General features: G+C 41.6%; 1 protein-coding gene across 1 annotated transcript in view; it reads right to left on the bottom strand.

Annotated features, from left to right (window-relative positions):
• Positions 1-20,969, bottom strand: part of LOC126232167 (zinc finger MYND domain-containing protein 11-like) — a 140,112-nt gene that overhangs the window by 92,928 nt on the left and 26,215 nt on the right. The window contains exons 3-4 of the mRNA XM_049942468.1: positions 9,530-9,654; positions 1,190-1,351 (exon numbers count right to left, since the gene is read on the bottom strand). Coding sequence (XP_049798425.1) covers positions 1,190-1,351; positions 9,530-9,654 — 287 coding nt within the window. The remainder of the gene's footprint in view (positions 1-1,189; positions 1,352-9,529; positions 9,655-20,969) is intronic.

Here is a 20,969-nt window from a genome sequence, read left to right as displayed (position 1 = left end):
ACAAAAATGTTTCGTTTTTTCATGACGACACACATCCACGTGCAGCAAATTGTACCGGAGAGCTCCTACGGGGTTTCGGACGGGAGGCGTTTCCTCGTCCACCGTACAAAACAGATTCTGTGCCGAGAGATTACCACCTCTTCCTGGCAATGAAGACACGGCTCACTGCACTCCGATACTGACACCGAACTGCGTGCCGGTATAAACCGGTGGTCTTAACTGCGAGTGCCACATTTCTACTCGTGCCACAGTACCGTAAGTGCCTCAATTGGAATGGTGACTGCGTAGAAAAATAGCTTAAGACTGTACCTTTAAATCATATATATCAAAATTTGGTTGTTCTATATCATTAACTTTTTATCTCAAAATATCTCTTAGTTTCTGGACAGCTTTCATGCATCACAAATTTAGCAATGCTCTTTTATGGGTTTCTCACATAACGAAATTATTTTTCCAATTCTGTTTGTGTAATAAATTCCACTGAATTAATTCACCTGTGTATCCAGTTTCAGTGCTATCGATACAAAAATGAGTGCTCTTCAAGTAATAAATATCAAAAAAAGGAAAGAAAATACAACTACTAATTCTAACTTTGTCAAATCCACAGATCTTAGCCAGCCTGAAATTAATGGCAGTTACCTACAGGATCAGCAGAACGAGTACAAATGGCAACCTACAAGTGCCCAACCGGTTAGCCGTGCAGTCTAATGCACTGCATCCCGAGCGGGAAGGTGTGCCGGTCCCCGGCACGAATCCGCCCAGCGGATCGGTGTCGAGGCCCGGTGTGCCGGCCAGTCTGTGGATGGTTTTTAGGCGGTTTTCCATCTGCCTCGGTGAATGCTGGCCGGTTCCCCTTATTCCGCCTCAGTTACACTGTGTCGGTGATTGCTGCGCAAACACTTTCTCCACATACGCATACACCATAATTACTCTACGATGTAAACATTTGGGGTTACACTCGTCTGGTATGAGACGTTCTCAGGAGGGGGGGGGGAAGGGCCCACGAGGGGCCATGCCGCACAATAATCCCGGATTAGGTGTGGGGCGGCAGAGGGGTGAGTGGACTGCTGTAGCCTGTTGTGAACCACTGAGGGCTGCTACAGCCGGGACGAACCCTCTCCGTCGTTTTTAGGTCCCCAGTTCAATACAATACGTAACGACGGGGTGCCACGTCGCTCGACACACTCACCTTGCAGACGGAGCAGACGAAGGTGTTCTTGACGTCCTCGTCCGGCAGCTCGCCGCGAGCCAGGCACGCCAGGTGGTAGACGCGGTGGCACGACGTGCAGCAGATGACGTCGCCGCCGCGGTGGCACGAGAAGCAGTACCAGTCGTGCCCGTCGTCCTTCACCTACGGCACGAAACGAGTACTTTTTTCCCACTCTCGCTACTGCTGTAGCAGATATATTTCACTACTTAACGTACAGTGACAAGGAAAGGTACGCACAGTCGTCGCCGATTTTCGAACGAGACCAGTTTACTCGTACGTCAGAGAATAAGGAAAGGTATTTGGTGCAATCTGACGAGCTACAGACGGTCGGAAGTGGGAGGAGGGAGATGGGAGTACGGAGTGTGAGGACAGGAGTAGGAGTAGGAGCAGGAGCAGAACCAGTCTGCTAGTTACGTACTAGAGGTGAATGCTTAGACTGTTACACAATGAAACCTGCTGCAGTCAGTAAGCTGTTAGTGGATTTCTTCGGTATTTCGGATTAAAGACCGACTAGGGTAGATACCACAGTTTTCGAACAGATTAGAAATGACTACTCGACAGGGAGAGTATAGGATTCTTATTGTAGATGCGGAAGTCAGTGCTGAAGGTGGTAAAAGTGATTTTGGGAACAATCCTGTGATACATATGCAGAATAAGCTGACTTCAAAAAGTGGTCCAGCATTATGTGACAGTCATGAGGGAAGTGGTTTCTTGTACTATCTGCAGTTCTAGGCACTTCAGTCTGGAACCGCGAGACCGCTACGGTCGCAGGTTCGAATCCCGCCTCGGGCATTGGTGTGTGTCATGTCCTTAGGTTAGTTAGGTTTAAGTAGTTCTAAGTTCTAGGGGACTGATGACCTCAGATGTTAAGTCCCATAGTGCTCAGAGCCATTTGAACCATTTTTGTATTATCTGTCAACAAAGGAGAATACAACAAAATTTCCTGAAGGTTACTTGGCTGATGCTTACAAAATCCGGACAAAGCTGCCACGAGGAAACGATCCTCCACAACAATGCCCTCCTGGAGCCGCCCTACCCGTGTCCCCTGGAATCAAATTCTGTGTCGTAATGGCACAAAAACATACTTTTAAAAAACTTCAAAAAGACGGTATGACTAAAAATTAGGTATGTGATCAGTACATTGCAATACGAATACAGCGTGCAATTATACACGACCGAAGGCTACAAATCTGGGCGACGTCTTTCGAAGCACAAACTGATCCGAACAATGCCGTAACATTCGAGGCTTCCAAAATGTTGCTGCAGTGGTTCCAGAGAAAAGACAAGACCGTTTTTCCCACGATCGCACAAAGTTGGCAGAAGATTTGCTGCTGATGCAGAAAAGAAAGCTGACGAGTTTGTTACGGAAGTAAGGCGTTTCACACATTTTAATTTTACACCAGAGCAGATAATTAATTAGATCTGTCAAGATTTTCTTTGCTACAGAGTTATGTTCTGGGAGTCCCCTGCCATTAAGGTAGTGAACACGATTTATGGTGGTGGGGATCTAGTTGCAACAACTACCCATTCATAGGTGATAATGTCTGCTATTATAATGGATAGCACTCGTCATCCACAAACGTTTGTTCTTGCATCAGAACACTGTGGGAAATTTCCAGCAAGCTTGACACCTTAGTTGCCCATTGTGAAAGCATAAGCTAGAAAATCACCAAGCACGACAGAAAGGGACTTAGAAATGTTACTGGAACAGGCCTGCACAGACTCGCACTGCAGAAGTCGAGTTATTATTTCAGTTGATTCTCTGACAGCAAATGACGACAATGCTCTATACAATGAGATAGATGCAGCAGATGTTGAATTGAAATGGTAATCCTGCTAAATGTACTGGGCTTGTACAATCAAAGGACATTTTCTTTTCCCGTCCATTCAGAATTACTACAGATACGATACTGTTATCGTCCACAGTTAAAGTGTGGCAAAGAGAACAAGTCTTTTGTGTTTATAATGTTATGTGCACTTTCAGTTAGTGGCAAACAGATTCAAACAATTGACTAAATTTGCTTTCTTCAAATGTGATTACACATATGAACATCCAGGATCATCTCAGATGCCTTCCGAATACTGTTTAGAGACTGGTTTAGAAGAAGGAAGTTTCAAAAATGGCTGTGTAATATAGCTTGCCTTCATTCAGAGTGCTCACTTTCCATTATTTAAGCATTGCTGCATGCACCTGCTTGCCCCTCTACAATATTCAGTCAAGTTTGGACTAATCTGTATGAGGATTCCCGGTTATGTGTGTACTTGTCTATATAGTGTGTTTATAGATGAATGGTGCGAGCTTAATAATAAAGCAACTTCTTATTGTGTACGGGCAAACCTTACAGCATAAGCAGTGGCAACTGTCCAAGTTTTTGGTGCACTACCAGCTGTTCATTTGTCATGCTTAACTGTGCAGGCATATTGCCTGTTTCAGAGATGGCATCACAACACAAAAAGGCTTTCTGCGTGTTCAGTTTTAAGTGTCCAGATCTGCGGTTACAGAGCAGCGCGAGTTTTGTGCACAGTTTAGAAATGACCCACCACACACGAGTGACGCAGGTGGGTGGTACCGACATTTCGTGGAAACTGGACGCCTTCGTAAAGTGACAAGTCCCACTCGACCTTCCGTGTCCGATCCAAATGCCGACACAGTGTGCGAGGCGCTTCACCGCAGTCCTCGCAAGTCACTTAAGGGAGCAAGTGTGGAATTGTTTGTGCTAAAGATTACAGTTGCAGGGTGTTGGATAACCAGATATGTTTCAAACTGTACAAATTGGAATTAGTGCATGCCCTTACACCGGCAAACAAAGTGAAAAGGTGTGATTTTCTTAACAGCTGCAGTTAAAAATGGAGAATGCTAGGTTCGTATATAGATTCACCTTCTGTGACGGAGACACTTTCCACACAAGCAGCAAGGTGAAAACACACACGACGTCTGTATCAGCGGAAGCAAGAAACCGCATACGCCGATAGAGCATCGGCGTGACTCTCCAAAAGTGAATATTTCCTGTGTGGTGTCGCACGAGTTAAGTGCGCGGCTTATTCTTCTTCAAACAACAAAATATGACTGGGCAACTCACTTCTGGGCACATTGTAAACCTCGTTGTTAGCCCAGCTGAACACCAGTTACGATTATTACATTTTGAAACTGGACAGTGCCCCATCCCACTTTCACAGGAATGTGCAATAGCTTAATCGTGTTCTTCAACAATGCCGAATCACATGTGCTGCAACGGCACACGATAATGTTCTCCCCCAGTTGCAACCTTCGCCAGATTTAACACACGGGTCATTCCATATCAAATCACCCAATAAAAAATAAATTTTACACCCACCTCCTGAGATTTTCATGAAATTTGGCTCAAATGGTTCTAATACCATCCTGACAACACCTGCAATTTTTTTTTTGCTGTATCTCTTACAGTTTTTTTTTATAAATTTTTAAAGTTTTTATGTTTTGCGTTTTCTGAACCTTCGGAAATGGTCAATTTAATTTGTATTCAAAACTTTAAATTTGCTTATCTTAAAAACTCTTTTAGATAACATCATGAATTTTTGCAGCAAGTTTATTTATTATACATATTTGAAGATAAAAATGATGCTATTAAAATATATTAATATTTTCTATGAAAAAAAATATATATGTATTTTTTTCTTTTTTTTTTTTTTTAACGGATGTTTTGTTTTATAAGAATTGCAATATCTAGAGTCTCAGACCTGATAGAATGCTCAAATTTGTTTTAATTTACTCTTAAACATATAGGCTACTTGATAAAACAAAAATAATGATGGCTTTTTAACATGTTTATTAATTATAGTAGATTACATTAGAATTATGTACAAAGATACTTACGACACTTATGTATAACCCAACTGATTGCTTGAAACATTGAATTTTTTGAGTAATTTTGTCTTTTTAATAAACATTAATGCTGATTCAAACTGTTTTTCCACTTCATCCAAGAGCTTTCAGTTCTTTTGATACAGTCTTTTTTGAAGTAATACATTCTCCCAGTGCCGCTCGATTGAGGTGCGTCTACTACACAGACTATGTGCTCCAAAGGCACTATGCAGGAATCTTCTCTTTCAGGCCAATAAAATGATGCAGCAGGTCCTGAAGGATGTAGAAATAGAATTTCTGCATCTTCTTCATCATTGAATATTGTTTTTACCCGTCCAAAGTACCAGTTACCATCATAATTTGCAGCCACATAGCTATTTATGGATGGTTCAACCCAAACCCAATCAGAAGAAGAATGGAAAGAAAAGACTAAGGAGGGTTTTACACTATCTGTAGTCCTTCTAATTTCAAGGTTGTTTGTTGGAAGTGGTTTGAAGTTATGAAAACTTCTTGTTCCAGGAATGGTTCGGGTTGCTGAAAAACGTTTTTCTAGTTTTAACCGTAGCAAATCAGCTTCTTTTTTGTCAATAAAGTGAAAATGAATGTTTTCAATATTTTTTTCACAAAACTTATACACATCGATTGCTGTCATTATTTGTTCTTTGTCTGAAAGCTGTAGACTGGCTTTCCTTAAAATTCTTTTAATAGTTCCTCCTAGGCCATCACAAATTGACTTCCGATGACTTGTTGCAAAAAAAGAGTGTCGGGCCTTCAAATTAGTCTCTCAAGTGTTCAGTCAAATTTTTAAAACTGTTTCTATTTTTGTACTGCCCAGCACAACCATCTGTAAAGTAGTGAACTGAGTCAATGTCAGTACGATGTAATGACAGCGACTTTGTAATTTCTTTTTGTACAAAGTTAACAAAACCAGTGTCACGTTCTTCGTCATCACTAATAAAACAGTGGTTGGAAACAAAAACATTGTTTTCCTCATTTCTTAGAAAAACTACAACTGGGTGTAGAGTACAACCATCTCTATTCTAGTGGTCATTTTGGATCTCATTTTGTATAACAAAGGAATAATTTTCACTGAAATCCATCACAATAATTGCTGTTTGGGGTGGTGGGTCTTCTTTCAATGTTTTAAAAGCTGCTGATTGGGATTTTGCTATAAACGAGTTCGGGGTGAGCTTTTCCAATGACCTAACCGATAAAGAAATGTAGTCTTCAACACTGATAGACTGTTTGATCATTTCTGCCCTGTCTGTGTTAACCCACTGACTGATTACAATTTCTTCTTCTAAATCATAATCTTCACTTAGTTTTTCAGTTAAGCACTCTGTTAGTGCAGTATTTGCAGGACAGCTGTTGCAATGGTGTAGCATGCAGTTTTGGTTTTCTGTGTTGCACACAAGCATCTTAATTAGGTCCTTATAAGATTCTTACATTTTCACAGCATCCAGTAATAGTTTAACATTCTGGTGGATACTGCATACACATACAGTGTGTGTGCCTGCAGCACCAGCAAGGATACACCATTTAGGTCTCAAGAAACAAAATTTTTAAAATCCTACTTCTACCTCGGGATTCTCCTATTTGAAATAATAATAGAGTTCTCTCAAGTTACACAAAATGAGTCTTTTTTGCATGTACACATTTTCTTGAACACTTACTTTGTCTTTTGTTCCAGGTAGCACTCTGGAACTTTCATCCTTTTCATAAAAATCTGTTAAAAGTCTTACTGTATTTTCAGAAAGAGTTTTACCTTTTTTCGGACCAGGAGTTTCCAAAATACCCTTTTCAGATTTTAGCTTTCTAGCTTGTCGCACCATGTACTCACTTACATTAAATTCTTTCATCACTTTATTTCGACTCCAAGAATCTGGAGCCGAGGTCAGAATCTGGATTTTTCTAGACCTCCCAACAGATGAAATCTTCTCTTTCATAAGAGAAATCATTACATCAAAATCCTTTGCTTTCTCAACCACACTTGTATCTTCTTCGTCATCATCAGAACTTGGTGCATCATATTTTAATACTTTTGAAACTGCCTTTTTTGCCGTCTTTTCAATACTGCTAACCTTCCTTTTAAAATAAGACCCTTTACTTTGTTCTGACAAGCCATGAAGCTTTATCGGTGTTAAACCTAAATAATCAAGAGCAATGTTTGTTTGTACGAGGGATTCATTTCTGGATTCCAATGATTCTAATTCAACCGTGACTTCATCATCTGTTTCACTTTCATGACTTTAACTCTTAATTTTTCCTCACAAAAGTTACGGCATGTTGAGCAAAGCTTTTGTCCGGGTTTTATGCTAATATTTTTTGTCAGTAATTGTTTAGAAAGATCCAAGCCTACACTTCTCAACGATTTTTTGATGGGCTTTTTGTGTTTTTTTAGTGGGTCAACACATGTTGTTTGATTCTTTTCAAAAACATTTAAAAAGTAGTAGCTGTGGTGTGAACATATATTCTTAAATTCACACAGATTAATTCCAGATCGTAAGTGGATCAAATCTTTTTCTTCCTCACTCAATTCTGATACTGGTTGTAACTTTTTTGAAGGTGTGTAGGTTGTTTGGAAACAGTCAGATTTTTTAAATAACCCTACACTACAGGTTTGAATATCTGACATACTGATTTCACTTTTGGTCTGATTACTGTTCTGGTTACTTTTATAGGATATTGGAAAAGAATCTCTGTAAACTAAGTAACAGTACTTACTGAGAGTTCGAATAAACTTAATAAAATACTATCCAAGCACTATTTAACACTGTAATAATTTTTTACTTCAAAACACAGGAGTAACAAAACAAAATCCAAGTGTACATTGGTACTCCAAGAAGACAAAAACTTATTTTCGGTGTCTAAGTCACTTGGTATTTTTTGTTTTTAAAATATAATTAATATTATTTTAAAAATTAGATAACTATTAAACAGGTTAAAAAGCCAACATAACTTTTCTTTTATCTAATAGCCTATACAATTAAGAGTATTTTAAAACAAATTTGAGCTTTCTATCAGGTCTGAGACTCTAGATATTGCAGTTTTTGTAAAACTAAACATCCGTTAGCTAAAAAAAATAAAAAACTTTTAATTTTTTTTTTTCATTTGGAAGATTTTAATATATCTTTATGGTAATTTTTTTTAACATTTAGATATAATACACAAACTTATTCCAAAATTTCATACTGATATCTTGAGTATTCTTTAATATACAAATTTTTTTAGTTGTGAGGACATGTTAAGTTACAATTTCCGACTGCTGAAACAACGCCAAATCTAAAAACTTTAAAAATTTATTAAAAAAAAACTATAAGAGATAGAGCAAAAAAATTTTACAAGTGCTTTCAGGATGATAAAAGAAGTAATTGTACCAAGTTTCATCAAAATCTGACATGGTTGGTGTCAAGGCCCGGGTGACTTGACATGGAATGACCCACACTGCTATTTCTTCCTGCAGGGATTTGTGAAAAACTGAGTTTGTGTACTGCCAATGCTCGTGTCCCTCGAGGCATTGTGAGATGGGATAAAGCGAGAAAGCACACACTGTAGACCATCACAGAGGAAGTGCTACGCCAATTGTGGCACAAATTTGATTACCGTGTAAATGTGTGTTGTGACCGAGGGTGCACATATTGAAGGATTGTAAGTAACACATCAAAGACTTGGACATTTGCTGCAGCTTATGCTGTACATTTGGCCATAAAAAATAATCAATTTACTATTCATTTTCAAAAACACACAATCTGTCGAGGGAATTAAAACATTTTTAAAGCTAAATTTATGAAAATTAGTATTTCAATTCTCGGTTAGATATAAAGAAATATGTGTTGGGGATGGAAGTTCCCAAGGAAATATCAGCACAAGAATGCAAAAAGGCTTTTTCGACACAATATAAATTTGAGTTAAGTAGTCTTTTCTGAATCTACTTGTCTGGAGGGAAGCACGGACAATAAGCAATACAGACAACGAGAGAATAGTAGCTTCTGAAATGTGAAACCACAGAAGAATACTGAAGATCAGATGGGTAGATCAAGTTAACTAATACGGGGGTACTGAGAACATTACGAAAAGGATAATTGCTACTTACGATGTAGCGGAGATGCTCAGTTGCAAATAGGCACGACAAAAAGACTCTTAGCAAGTTTTGTTGTGCTATCTGCGACTCGGCATCTTTGTAAATAGGGAAACAATTTATGGTAAAACTTGATTAAAATAAAGGATCGGCTGGTAGGACACGTGTTCAGATATCAAGGAATTGTCAATGTGGTAATGGAGGTGTGTGTGTGTGTGTGTGTGTGTGTGTGTGTGTAAGGTGCAGACTGTAGAGGGAGACCACGTCTCGACTACAGTCGGCAGACTCGAGTGGGTGTAGGTTGCAGTATAGTGCAGAGAGGAATAGGCTTGCACAGGTTACAATAGTGTGGAAAGCTGCACCAAACCAGCTATCGGACTGAGAAAACGTTACCACTCACCCCTTCCTTTGGAAGAGCATAGCCCTCCTGCTCAATGCCAATCTTGGACCCCTTGCAGCCGATGCGCTTGATCATGCGGATCAGGTTGTCGCGCACGCAGTGATTCAGCTGCCTGCGCACCTCGTCTGCAAAATAGAAAAGAATTTCATTCCAACACGAGACGTACATCGTGACACTGAAAGCAATGTTTAGTTCGTATCTGTCAGTTCACTTGTACGTGTTTATAATGTGTGGCTCGTATATTTAAGATTATGCTGTGACGATGATGATCACTGTGATTTTAAAGGAGCTTAACTACACGGTTATTAGTGCATCGATCCTCATATAGCATTCAGAAATTTATTTCCGAGACTACTCTCTCCCTCACCCCTCCCAATGGTAAGAATGCTATTATGTTTCTTAGAAGAGATACACGAACAGTTAACCAAAATGATAAAATTTAGCCGACATGCAGGTAACACTTTAATCAATACGCAAAAGAAGTTAAAATTGTGAGGTATTACAAGTAGTTTCCACCTATTATAATCAAGAACAGGTATAGAAAGATGTTTATTGTTTAGGTCGAGTTTAGGAACGAAGGATGTAATACGAGGCACCTCACAGCTACAACAGCAGAAGGGCAGGCGGTGCAAGGGGGGGACCTACTTGCGCAAAGCTCTGTGTAGGGAAAGCGTGACCCTTCTTTCCACTTCCTCTTGCCACTGTCAGCTGTTTGTGACTGGCTGAAGTCAAGTGTTGTGACACTTGCAGCCTCCATCCCACTATATTTTGCTCATTCTTAATTGAAACTAGTTTTATTAATATTTTGCACCTCTGGACACGACTGTACTCAATAGACAGGCAGTGTGAATAGTAAGGCCTTTAGTCACTGAAAATTTCTTTTTTTTTTCCCTTCAGGAGACAATGCTTGTCGGATGCTGTGTATCCACGAACAGGAGCTAATCATTTTAATACACCACTTACTACTGATCTCGAGTGAAGTGATATGAAATATATGTTCCTATTGTGAGAACATCAGATGTTACGTTCCAAAATTTGTGAATCACACGACAGACGATACGATGAGAAACTGTGACACTGCCAAAAAATCCGAGAACATTAATGTCAGCAGATGTTGATTTATCACATTGACATCACTCAACACTTACACTTTTTTGTACATTTCAAAACACTTCCCAGATGTAGTTAATTATGTAGTATAAGACATCAGAGTTGTAAATAAATCGACATATATTATTCAGGTAGTGAAGGGAGACGAAAATTTAATAGTCATGGGTGACTGGAATTCGTCAGTAGGAAAAGGGAGAGAAGGAAACATAGTAGGTGAATATGGATTGGGGGGAAGAAATGAAGGAGGAAGCCGCCTTGCAGAATTTTGCACAGAGCATAACTTAATCATAGCTAACACTTGGTTCAAGAATCATGAAAGGAGGCTGTATACATGGAAGAATCCTGGAGATACTAAAAGGTATCAGATAGATTATATAATGGTAAGACAGAGATTTAGGAACCAGGTTTTAAATTGTAAGACATTTCCAGGGGCAGATGTGGATTCTGACCACAATCTATTGGTTATGAACTGCAGATTAAAACTGAAGAAACTGCAAAAAGATGGGAATTTAAGGAGATGGGACCTGGATAAACTGAAAGAACCAGAGGTTGTAGAAAGTTTCAGGGAGAGCATAAGGGAACAATTGACAGGAATGGGGGAAAGAAATACAGTAGAAGAAGAATGGGTAGCTCTGAGGGATGAAGTAGTGAAGGCAGCAGAGGATCAAGTAGGTAAAAAGACGAGGGCTAACAGAAATCCTTGGGTAACAGAAAATATATTGAATTTAATTGATGAAAGGAGAAAATATAAAAATGCAGTAAATGAAGCAGGCAAAAAGGAATACAAACGTCTCAAAAATGAGATCGACAGGAAGTGCAAAATGGCTAAGCAGGAATGGCTAGAGGACAAATGTAAGGATGTAGAGGCTTGTCTCACTAGGGGTAAGATAGATACTGCCTACAGGAAAATTAAAGAGACCTTTGGAGAAAAGAGAACCACTTGTATGAATATCAAGAGCTCAGATGGCAACCCAGTTCTAAGCAAAGAAGGGAAGGCAGAAAGGTGGAAGGAGTATATAGAGGGTTTATAAAAGGGCAATGTACTTGAGGACAATATTATGGAAATGGAAGAGGATGTAGATGAAGATGAAATGGGAGATACGATACTGCGTAAGAGTTTGACAGAGCACTGAAAGACCTGCGTCGAAACAAGGCCCCGGGAGTAGACAACATTCCATTAGAACTACTGGCGGCCTTGGGAGAGCCAGGCCTAACGAAACTCTACCATCTGGTGAGCAAGATGTGTGAGACGGGCGAAATACCCTCAGACTTCAAGAAGAATATAATAATTCCAATCCCAAAGAAAGCAGGTGTTGACAGATGTGAAAATTACTGAACTATCAGTTTAATAAGTCACAGCTGCAAAATACTAACGCGAATTCTTTACAGACGAATGGAAAAACTAGTAGAAGCGGACCTCGGGGAAGATCAGTTTGGATTCCGTAGAAATGTTGGAACACGTGAGGCAATACTGACCTTACGACTTATCTTAGAAGAAAGATTAAGAAAAGGCAAACCTACGTTTCTAGCATTTGTAGACTTAGAGAAAGCTTTTGACAATGTTGACTGGAATACTCTCTTTCAAATTCTGAAGGTGGCAGGGGTAAAATACAGGGAGCGAAAGGCTATTTACAATTTGTACAGAAAGCAGATGGCAGTTATAAGAGTCGAGGGGTATGAAAGGGAAGCAGTGGTTGGGAAGGGAGTGAGACAGGGTTGTAGCCTATCCCCGACGTTATTCAATCTGTATATTGAGCAAGCAATAAAGGAAACAAAAGAAAAGTATGGAGTAGGAATTAAAATCCATGGAGAAGAAATAAAAATTTGGAAGTTCACCGATGACATTGTAATTCTGTCAGAGACAGCAAAGGACTTGGAAGAGCAGTTGAACGGAATGGATAGGGTCTTGAAAGGAGGATATAAGATGAACATCAACAAAAGCAAAACGAGGATAATGGAATGTAGTCGAATTAAGTCGGGTGATGCTGAGGGGATTAGATTAGGAAATGAGACACTTAAAGTAGTAAAGGAGTTCTGCTATTTAGGGAGTAAAATAACAGATGATGGTCGAAGTAGAGAGGATATAAAATGTAGACTGGCAATGGCAAGGAAATCGTTTCCGAAGAAGAGAAATTTGTGAACATAGAGTATAGATTTAAGTGTCAGGAAGTCGTTTCTGAAAGTATTTGTATGGAGTGTAGCCATGTATGGAAGTGAAACATGGACGATAACCAGTTTGGACAAGAAGAGAATAGAAGCTTTCGAAATGTGGTGCTACAGAAGAATGCTGAAGATAAGGTGGGTAGATCACGTAACTAATGAGGAGGTATTGAATAGGATTGGGGAGAAGAGAAGTTTGTGGCACAACTTGACTAGAAGACGGGATCGGTTGGTAGGACATGTTTTCAGGCATCAAGGGATACACCAATTTAGTATTGGAGGGCACCGTGGAAGGTAAAAATCGTAGAGGGAGACCAAGAGATCAATACACTAAGCAGATTCAGAAGGATGTAGGTTGCAGTAGGCACTTGGAGATGAAGAAGCTTGCACAGGATAGAGTAGCATGGAGAGCTGCATCAAACCAGTCTCTGGACTGAAGACCACAACAACAACATGTAAGGAAAGAAATTTTAAATACGTATTTTAAATTACTAAAATAACTGTTGGTAGTGAAATCTGTTACTCATTTAACATTGATTCAATCTCTCTGATTTTACGGAGGTGTATTTCACGTTATTTTAACAGATTTAAGCTATTAGCATTGGCCTCTCTGTGTTTTATTACCAATCTGGTTCATATCTTGTTGACAATGTTTTTCATTTACAGAAAATGCTGTGAAATGACTGAAGACAGTAATGTGTTCTTGGATACATGTTTGAAATTTCTGCCTGTTTTCCCTACATAGCAAGCAGGACAACTTTGTATACTCCACTGATGCTGCATTTTTTGGGCACTGTTTTTACGTTGTAGACTAATATGTATCCCAACTTGTAGTTAATGGTGAAAGCAATTGTTATGGGTTTTTTTTTCCCAAATAGGTTAGCAATATTTTGTGAAATGGGGTTTACATATGGGATATCAGTGAATATTTCCTCTTTTTCCTCAGTGTGGCAATTTGTTCTCTTATTCTGTGTACCTGCGTGTCTCTATTATCAACTATTTCAGCTATGTTGCCACTGTTCATTGAAACCATTTTCATTGCAGCGAGCAGACACGGATAAGGGGTGGTTAATAGAGAGCTTTGTACAAAACATGACTGTGTTGCCAACAGCAAAAATGTGCCTCTTTCATTAACAAATACTAACGCAATCAGTTCATAAACGATATGTGAAGGACAGAATGCTACTCACCACATAGAAGGGGGCATTGAATGGCTCACAGGCACAATGAAAAAGTATGCCAGAAGTACTTCAGATTTCATCAAAAACCCTTCTTCAGAAGAAGAAAACTCTTACACCTAACTCGCACACCCACAGCGTCTGTCACCTGGCACCATGGCTCGACAGACTGCCCCCAACGGGTGTCGGAAGCTGTGGGTGTGCGAGTTGGGTGTAGGAGTTTTCTACTTCTGAAGAAGGGTTTTGTCCAAAAGCTGAAGTATTTCTATCACGCTTTTTCATTGTGTCTGTGAGCCACTCAATGCCTCCTCAACTGATTGCACACTTTTACTCAGCCCTTCCGATTAGTAGAAGTCGGCTGTCTCCGTACCACTCCACGATCTTTACGATTGTTGCCAACCTTCACTACGTAGTAGTATTGTGTGCCATAACACTATGTAAGCGGCTACTGCCGCTGTTGTTGTTGTTGTTGTTGTTGTTGTTGTTGTTGTTGTTAACAGCAGGTAACTGTTGTGACATATTGTTGATCCACGTGTGGTGTGCATAGCGATAGTTAATATAACTTACGGAAATACGAGAAAAGGCTGTACCCGGTCCTTCTAGCGACTCGCCATTGACGTCGGTGACACATTAATCCATTAAGTGCTCATTTCTTTTACAAGCTATAAGTTCGCCGGTCCGGGAGGAGGAGACAGAGCTCGACTCGGCAGCCGACGTGCTACGAACTGATCGCAAGCTTCCGCTCACAGCACCCCCCATTCAGGGGTCGAGTAGAAGTGTGCGATTAGTATGTGGTGTGTACCAATCTATCCTTTCCACTTCACTGCTTTCTCATCCTGGGCTTTCAATTGTTTTGAAATTAATCAGGTCTTCATTCCTAAGTAAACGGATTACCATTTACTGCTGTTATTGAGGTAACATTTCCTAACAATAGCTAGGCCCAACCGTGCTGCTCTTCACGCGGGGGGGGGGAGCGGGGAGGGGGAGAGAGCGGGGGGGGAGAGAGAGCGGGGGGGGAGAGCGGGGGGGAGAGAGAGCGGGGGGGGGGAGAGCGGGGGGGGGAGAGAGCGGGGGGGAGAGAGCGGGGGGGATAGAGCGGGGGGGGAGAGCGCGGGGGGGGGGAGAGAGAGAGAGAGCGGGGGGGGAGAGAGAGAGCGGGGGGGTGAGAGAGAGAGCGGGGGGGTGAGAGAGAGAGCGGGGGTGAGAGAGAGAGCGGGGGGGGAGAGAGAGAGCGGGGGGGAGAGAGAGAGAGCGGGGGGGGAGAGAGAGAGAGAGCGGGGGGGAGAGAGAGAGAGCGGGGGGGGGAGAGAGAGAGCGGGGGGGAGAGAGAGAGAGCGGGGGGGGGGAGAGAGAGAGCGGGGGGGGGAGAGAGAGAGCGGGGGGGGGGAGAGAGAGAGAGCGGGGGGGAGAGAGAGAGAGAGCGGGGGGGAGAGAGAGAGAGAGCGGGGGGGGGAGAGAGAGAGCGGGGGGGGGGAGAGAGCGGGGGGAGAGAGAGCGGGGGGGAGAGAGAGCGGGGGGGGGGGAGAGAGCGGGGGGGGGAGAGAGAGCGGGGGGCGGGGGGGAGAGAGAGAGCGGGGGGGAGAGAGAGCGGGGGGGAGAGAGAGCGGGGGGGAGAGAGAGCGGGGGGGAGAGAGAGCGGGGGGGAGAGAGAGCGGGGGGGAGAGAGAGCGGGGGGGTGAACATTTGTACATGTCGATAAAAATATGAGATTTGAAGTTTTCCATCAAACGTAATGAATTAATCGGTTTGTTCATAGAGAGTGCTTCACCTAGTTATACACAAAATCGGTGGGCAAATCGTATCACCTTTGTTAGTTAGTATCTTCTATTGGCTGGTTGAATTATCGTATGAACAATTATTAGGGCTGCTGTGAAGTTTTATAGTGTGCCTCTGCTAACTGCACGACGATGTCTGTAGTAGCTCTCCTGGACTCGTGACCATTTTGAATGGACCCCGGATGACTGGAAAACAGTGGCCCGGTCGGACGAGTCCCAGTTTCGGTCGGTAAGAGCTGACGGTAGGGTTCGAGTGTGACACACACCCCTCAAAGCTACGAACCCAAGTTGTCTACGAGGCACTGTGCGAGCTGGTGGTGGCTCCGTAATGGTGTGGGCCGTGTCTACACGGAACGGACTGGGCCCCTCCGGTCCAAGAGAACCGATCACTGACTGGACTGTGGACTGTGTGTTCCGAAACAATGGGGAAATTTTTACGGATGACAGTGCACCGTGACACAATCATTTGCGATTGACTCGTTTGACATTCTGGAGAATTCGAGTGAACGATCTGACTCCCCAGATTGCCCGACATTAATAGTGTCGAACGTTTACGGGACATAATAGAGAAGTCAGTTAGTGAACAAAATCCTGCACTGGCAACACACTGGCAATTACGGGCTTCTGTAGAGGCAGCACGGCTCACTATTTCTGCAGGAGTCATCAAACGACTTGTCGAGCCCGTACCACATTGCGTTGCTGAACTACGGTGGTCAAAAGGAAGTCTGATATGATATCTAGAGTTATCTCACGAATTTTGTTACCTCAGTGTATTTCAATAGCTAGATGCACTTAAAATTTTGACCAGATGCTCAACAGTTACCTTTGTGAATATTACCTTTAAATACAATGTCTCAAACTTGTGGATGCTTCCACAATTACACATAAGAATTTTAGCACTAAACAGTAATGTGGAGAATCACACTTAACGCTTTCATAATAACAAGAAGTGGCTATCTGTCATGTTGTTTTCACAAATAGGTTTAATGAACAGTTCACACTTAAACATAAACCATCTGGTGTTCACAATTTTTTATTTTATTTATATGACTGCCCATACTTGTGCTGAAATTAATAATTATTAAAAATGTAACAGGATTATTTATTGGATAATGGGATAAGTATGTGACAATACCCTAAGACACCAAAGTAGCCAACACCAAGTTTTGAACAGAGCCAAACATGCCGTATAGGGTAGCACTCTGACACTGTTGAACGAAAAAGCAGACAACACCTCCTTCCAAAAAAAAGCGTACTGAGCTCCAAATGTTGCAGAGAATCAGCAGCGTTCGAGGGATACGACTGACACTGTCCTAGTAGCAACCCTTGCACACTTTTGTTCAGACTGGAGGTGTTGTGCACCTTACAGAAGCGTCCGTTTAAATAAGCCACTGCTTTGTGTTTTCAGATGAACTTTCCAAGGGCAGAAGGAATGAGAACTTCGTAGGATTATTACTGAAGGGAGAGATGTAGCAAGATGGATTTTTGGGGTATCGATCAAATCATCTTGAGACTTAACGTAACAAAGAGCTGCAGTGTTTTAATTTTAACAAATTTATTATCGGAGTTGCTGGATAATGATTTAAGGTTAAATTTCTTCACGCATTAATGTTTTTTGTTAGTCTACAGATGGTTGTTTATTAATCTACAGACGGTTCAAACACCCAAGTAAGAATTGCATATAACTCTACCAACAAATTCAATTGTTTCATTTCATTTCGTAGTTAATGTTTAGTGTATAGTTTAGTTAAGTCATGTTCCATAGATCATTTTCTTGATATGATGTGGAATAAGCCAGATTACCAGATACGCGCGCGCGCGCGCACACACACACACACACACACACACACACACACACACACACACACACGAATAGTGCTAATATTAATATTACTGAAATTTTTAGTTCTACACAGGCAACTACATTTAGAGGTGGGTTTTTTTTTAACCAGTTCTGAAACAGAAACTCGTCCATGGAATAGAAGGAGTTGTCCAAAAGGAATGATTTTAAGCTAGATTTAAAACTTTATGTGCTGCCTGCCAGACACTTTGTTGTTGGGCAAATGATCAAAGATTTCTGTTGCTGAATAATGAACTCCTTTTTGAGCAACTGGCAGCTTCAATAATGGATAAGAAAGGTCATTTTTTCCCTCTAGTGTTGCACGTCTGAACATCACTGTTCTTCGCGAACTAAGATAGATTATTTATAACGAATTTTGTTAGTGAATGTATGTACTCTGATGGTGCAGTTAAAATACCTACTCCTTGAATAGGTGCCTACATGACGTCCTTGGGTGAACACCACTAATTATTCTCACTGCTCTCCTTCCTGCAATCAATACTTTATGTCTAAGTGGTGAGTCACCCCAGAAAACTATTTCGTAAGGCATTATTGAGTGGAAATAGGAAAAGTACGTTAGGAAGCTAATCTGTTTATTAACAACACTAGCGATTATACTTAAGAGCGAAAGAAGCCGAATTTAACTATTTGAGAAGCTCAATAATATGCTTCTTCCAGTTCAAAGTACACAAAGCATCAAACTAGCATAAAATAAATTCTAATGTAATTGGAACAGTATAGTTGATTTTTTGGTCCTCCACATTTTATAGCTGTTTACGAGACATTTCAAACACAAATACTTGCTATAATACACACATCAAACAACATTTGTTGCCTTTTTTGCTGAAAGTTCACAACCTAAGTACCATGATCTGTACATGACTTGTGTAACACACTGTAGTTGAGGTAAATGTGTGTGGGAAATTAGCTATTAAGCAAAAATACTGTCAATTTTTCATTCTTGAACGACACATCTGTATTGTTCAATGCGAGGCCATTATGCCTACACCAATTATGAAGTATGTTCAATAAATAATGCAACACTTCCTTTTTTATCAGCCGATGTCGAATGTAAAGATTTGGAGTTTGTTGTGGGACATCGTGGAACATTCCCACTTCAGTCCCTTTAGTTCCACAAATTCCAATAGGTGGTGGCGCTATACGCAATTTTCAAAATGGTGTCTAACGGAGGAGAGTTCTAAGCAGAGAGCTATCACCGAGTTTCTTTTAGAGGAAAACTAGATATTCATAGGCATTTGAAAAGATTTTACCAAGATCTGGCACCAAACGACACCACGACGAGTCGTAGGGCGAGGCGTCTTACGATCGCAATGAGGTCGTACAGACCTGTCGGACCTCTGCGTGCCAGCCGGCAACACACAGCTGTGACTCCCACAGTGTCGGAATGCACAGACACAAAAAATGCAAACGAACCTCTCCTTCTCCACGACAATGCAAGGCTTCAAACAAGTCTGGGCACCCGAGAGCAGCTCAGAAAACTCAACTACACCGTTCTTTCTCCTTCGCCCTACAGCCCGGATCTCGCACCTTCCAAGTTCTGTACTTTCGGTCCGACGAAGGATTCACTTCACAGGAAGCAGTAAGTGGACGACGGGAAGGTTACCGACACAAGAAGATGTCGGCTACGATGTCTACCACTAGAGTGATACCGTGCAGGCATAAGGGCCCTGCCAGTAAGGTAGCGTAAAACCGTCACAGTGAATGGAGGGTATGTTGAAAAATAAGGTTTTCTAGCCAAAAGAGTGGGAAACAATAGGTTGTACCATCCCGAGTAAAACGAACCTACTTTCAGAAAAGTGTCGCATTACTTGCCGAATGCCCCTCATACGTATAGCACAATTCTTTGTTTCAGAAAAATTGCTTGTCAAAAGTACAATGTTACTATGCACACGGTACACACAGTAAAGTCACAGCACGCCTCCTAATATCGTGCCAGACCTCGGTTTGCCTGGCGTAGTGCAGCAACTCGACGTGCCGTGGACCGAACGAGTCGTCGTAAGTCCGCTGCACAAATACTGAGCCGTGCTGCCTCCGAGTCATTCATAATTGCGAAGGTGTTGCCGGTGCAGAAGTTCGAGCAACCGACCTCTCGATTACGTCCCGTAAATGTTCGACAGGTTGCCAAATCGTATCACTGTTTGGGAACACGAAGTCCACAAACTGCTGCGAACGGTCTCCGAGTAGCCGAACAGACTGTAGGACCCAGTCCATTTCATTTAAGTACAGCCCACAGCATTACGGAGCAACCACGAGCTCGATTAGATTAGATTAGTACTTGTTCCACAGATCACGAATACGACACTTCGTAAGATGTGGAACTGCTGAAACCAGACAGAAGACAATCTAGGCATTTCAGCCGTGGTGATATAGAAGGATGTCAACACACTGCTGTACAGACATGTAGCACATAGCGTCTCACCAAATGTAATGATGCTGAAGTGTGTGTGCTATTGTGATCTCTCACCTCTGTTTCTGGGGCATAAGCACGATGGTGGTGGGATCCTAGCCAACTGCTTACGGGTATGTCCAATCTTAGGGCAATTCTTCGTGCACCTTTTGCAGAGCGACACGTGCACAGTCGTCACTCTTTGTCGAGATATATGGGGTGATTATAATTAAACTTAAACTTTCAAAATGCTGCAGAAATATCAACACTGATCAGAGTGACATCAAATTGCAATGGAATATTATCAGAGAAGACATAAGAAGAAAAAAACTGTGTGAAAATTGATCAATATATGGTGCCGTATGTGCCAGAATACTTAAATGAAAACACCTGTCACGCACATGACCCACCGAAGTTGGTATAAACGCATCAGGTACGCTGCTTTTTCACCTTTCACATCTACCGTGTTCGCCACCACTGTCTCGATACAGGATCGCACTCTGCTCGTAAAGGTGTATTACGAGAGTGACGACTGTCAGCTGACAACCCGTGAAGACTTCGTATGTGAAATTCACTGAGAAAGCCTGCACTCACACGTCATTCCAGCTCTCCGACAGGATGGATTTTTGGATGGGATCATTTTTATGCAAGACTGTGGTCCCTCCACACATTGCAAATCAAATCCAGTTAAGCAGCTGCTGAAGCGCCATTTCGGAAATCCTACAGTTATCAGCCGCCATTTCCCTACACCCTAAGGCACACGTTGCGCTACACATTCTGAACGTGACCTCACGAACACTCCAATCAGCTGTGGAACATGCTGTTTCTCAATTTCAATTTGTTGCAGAAAATGATGGACAGCATATTGAACATGTTTAGTGCCAGTCACACGGAAATTAATAATCCGATTTGATTTTTGCTTCAGTACAATTAAAAGGCGATCTGATGAAATATGACCTTGCTGTGGTGG

This window comes from Schistocerca nitens, unplaced genomic scaffold (assembly GCF_023898315.1).
Source record: "Schistocerca nitens isolate TAMUIC-IGC-003100 unplaced genomic scaffold, iqSchNite1.1 HiC_scaffold_465, whole genome shotgun sequence".
Lineage (NCBI taxonomy): Eukaryota > Metazoa > Arthropoda > Insecta > Orthoptera > Acrididae > Schistocerca > Schistocerca nitens.
Note: the sequence above shows the minus strand (reverse complement) of the source record. Positions and strands in the feature narration are given on the sequence as shown.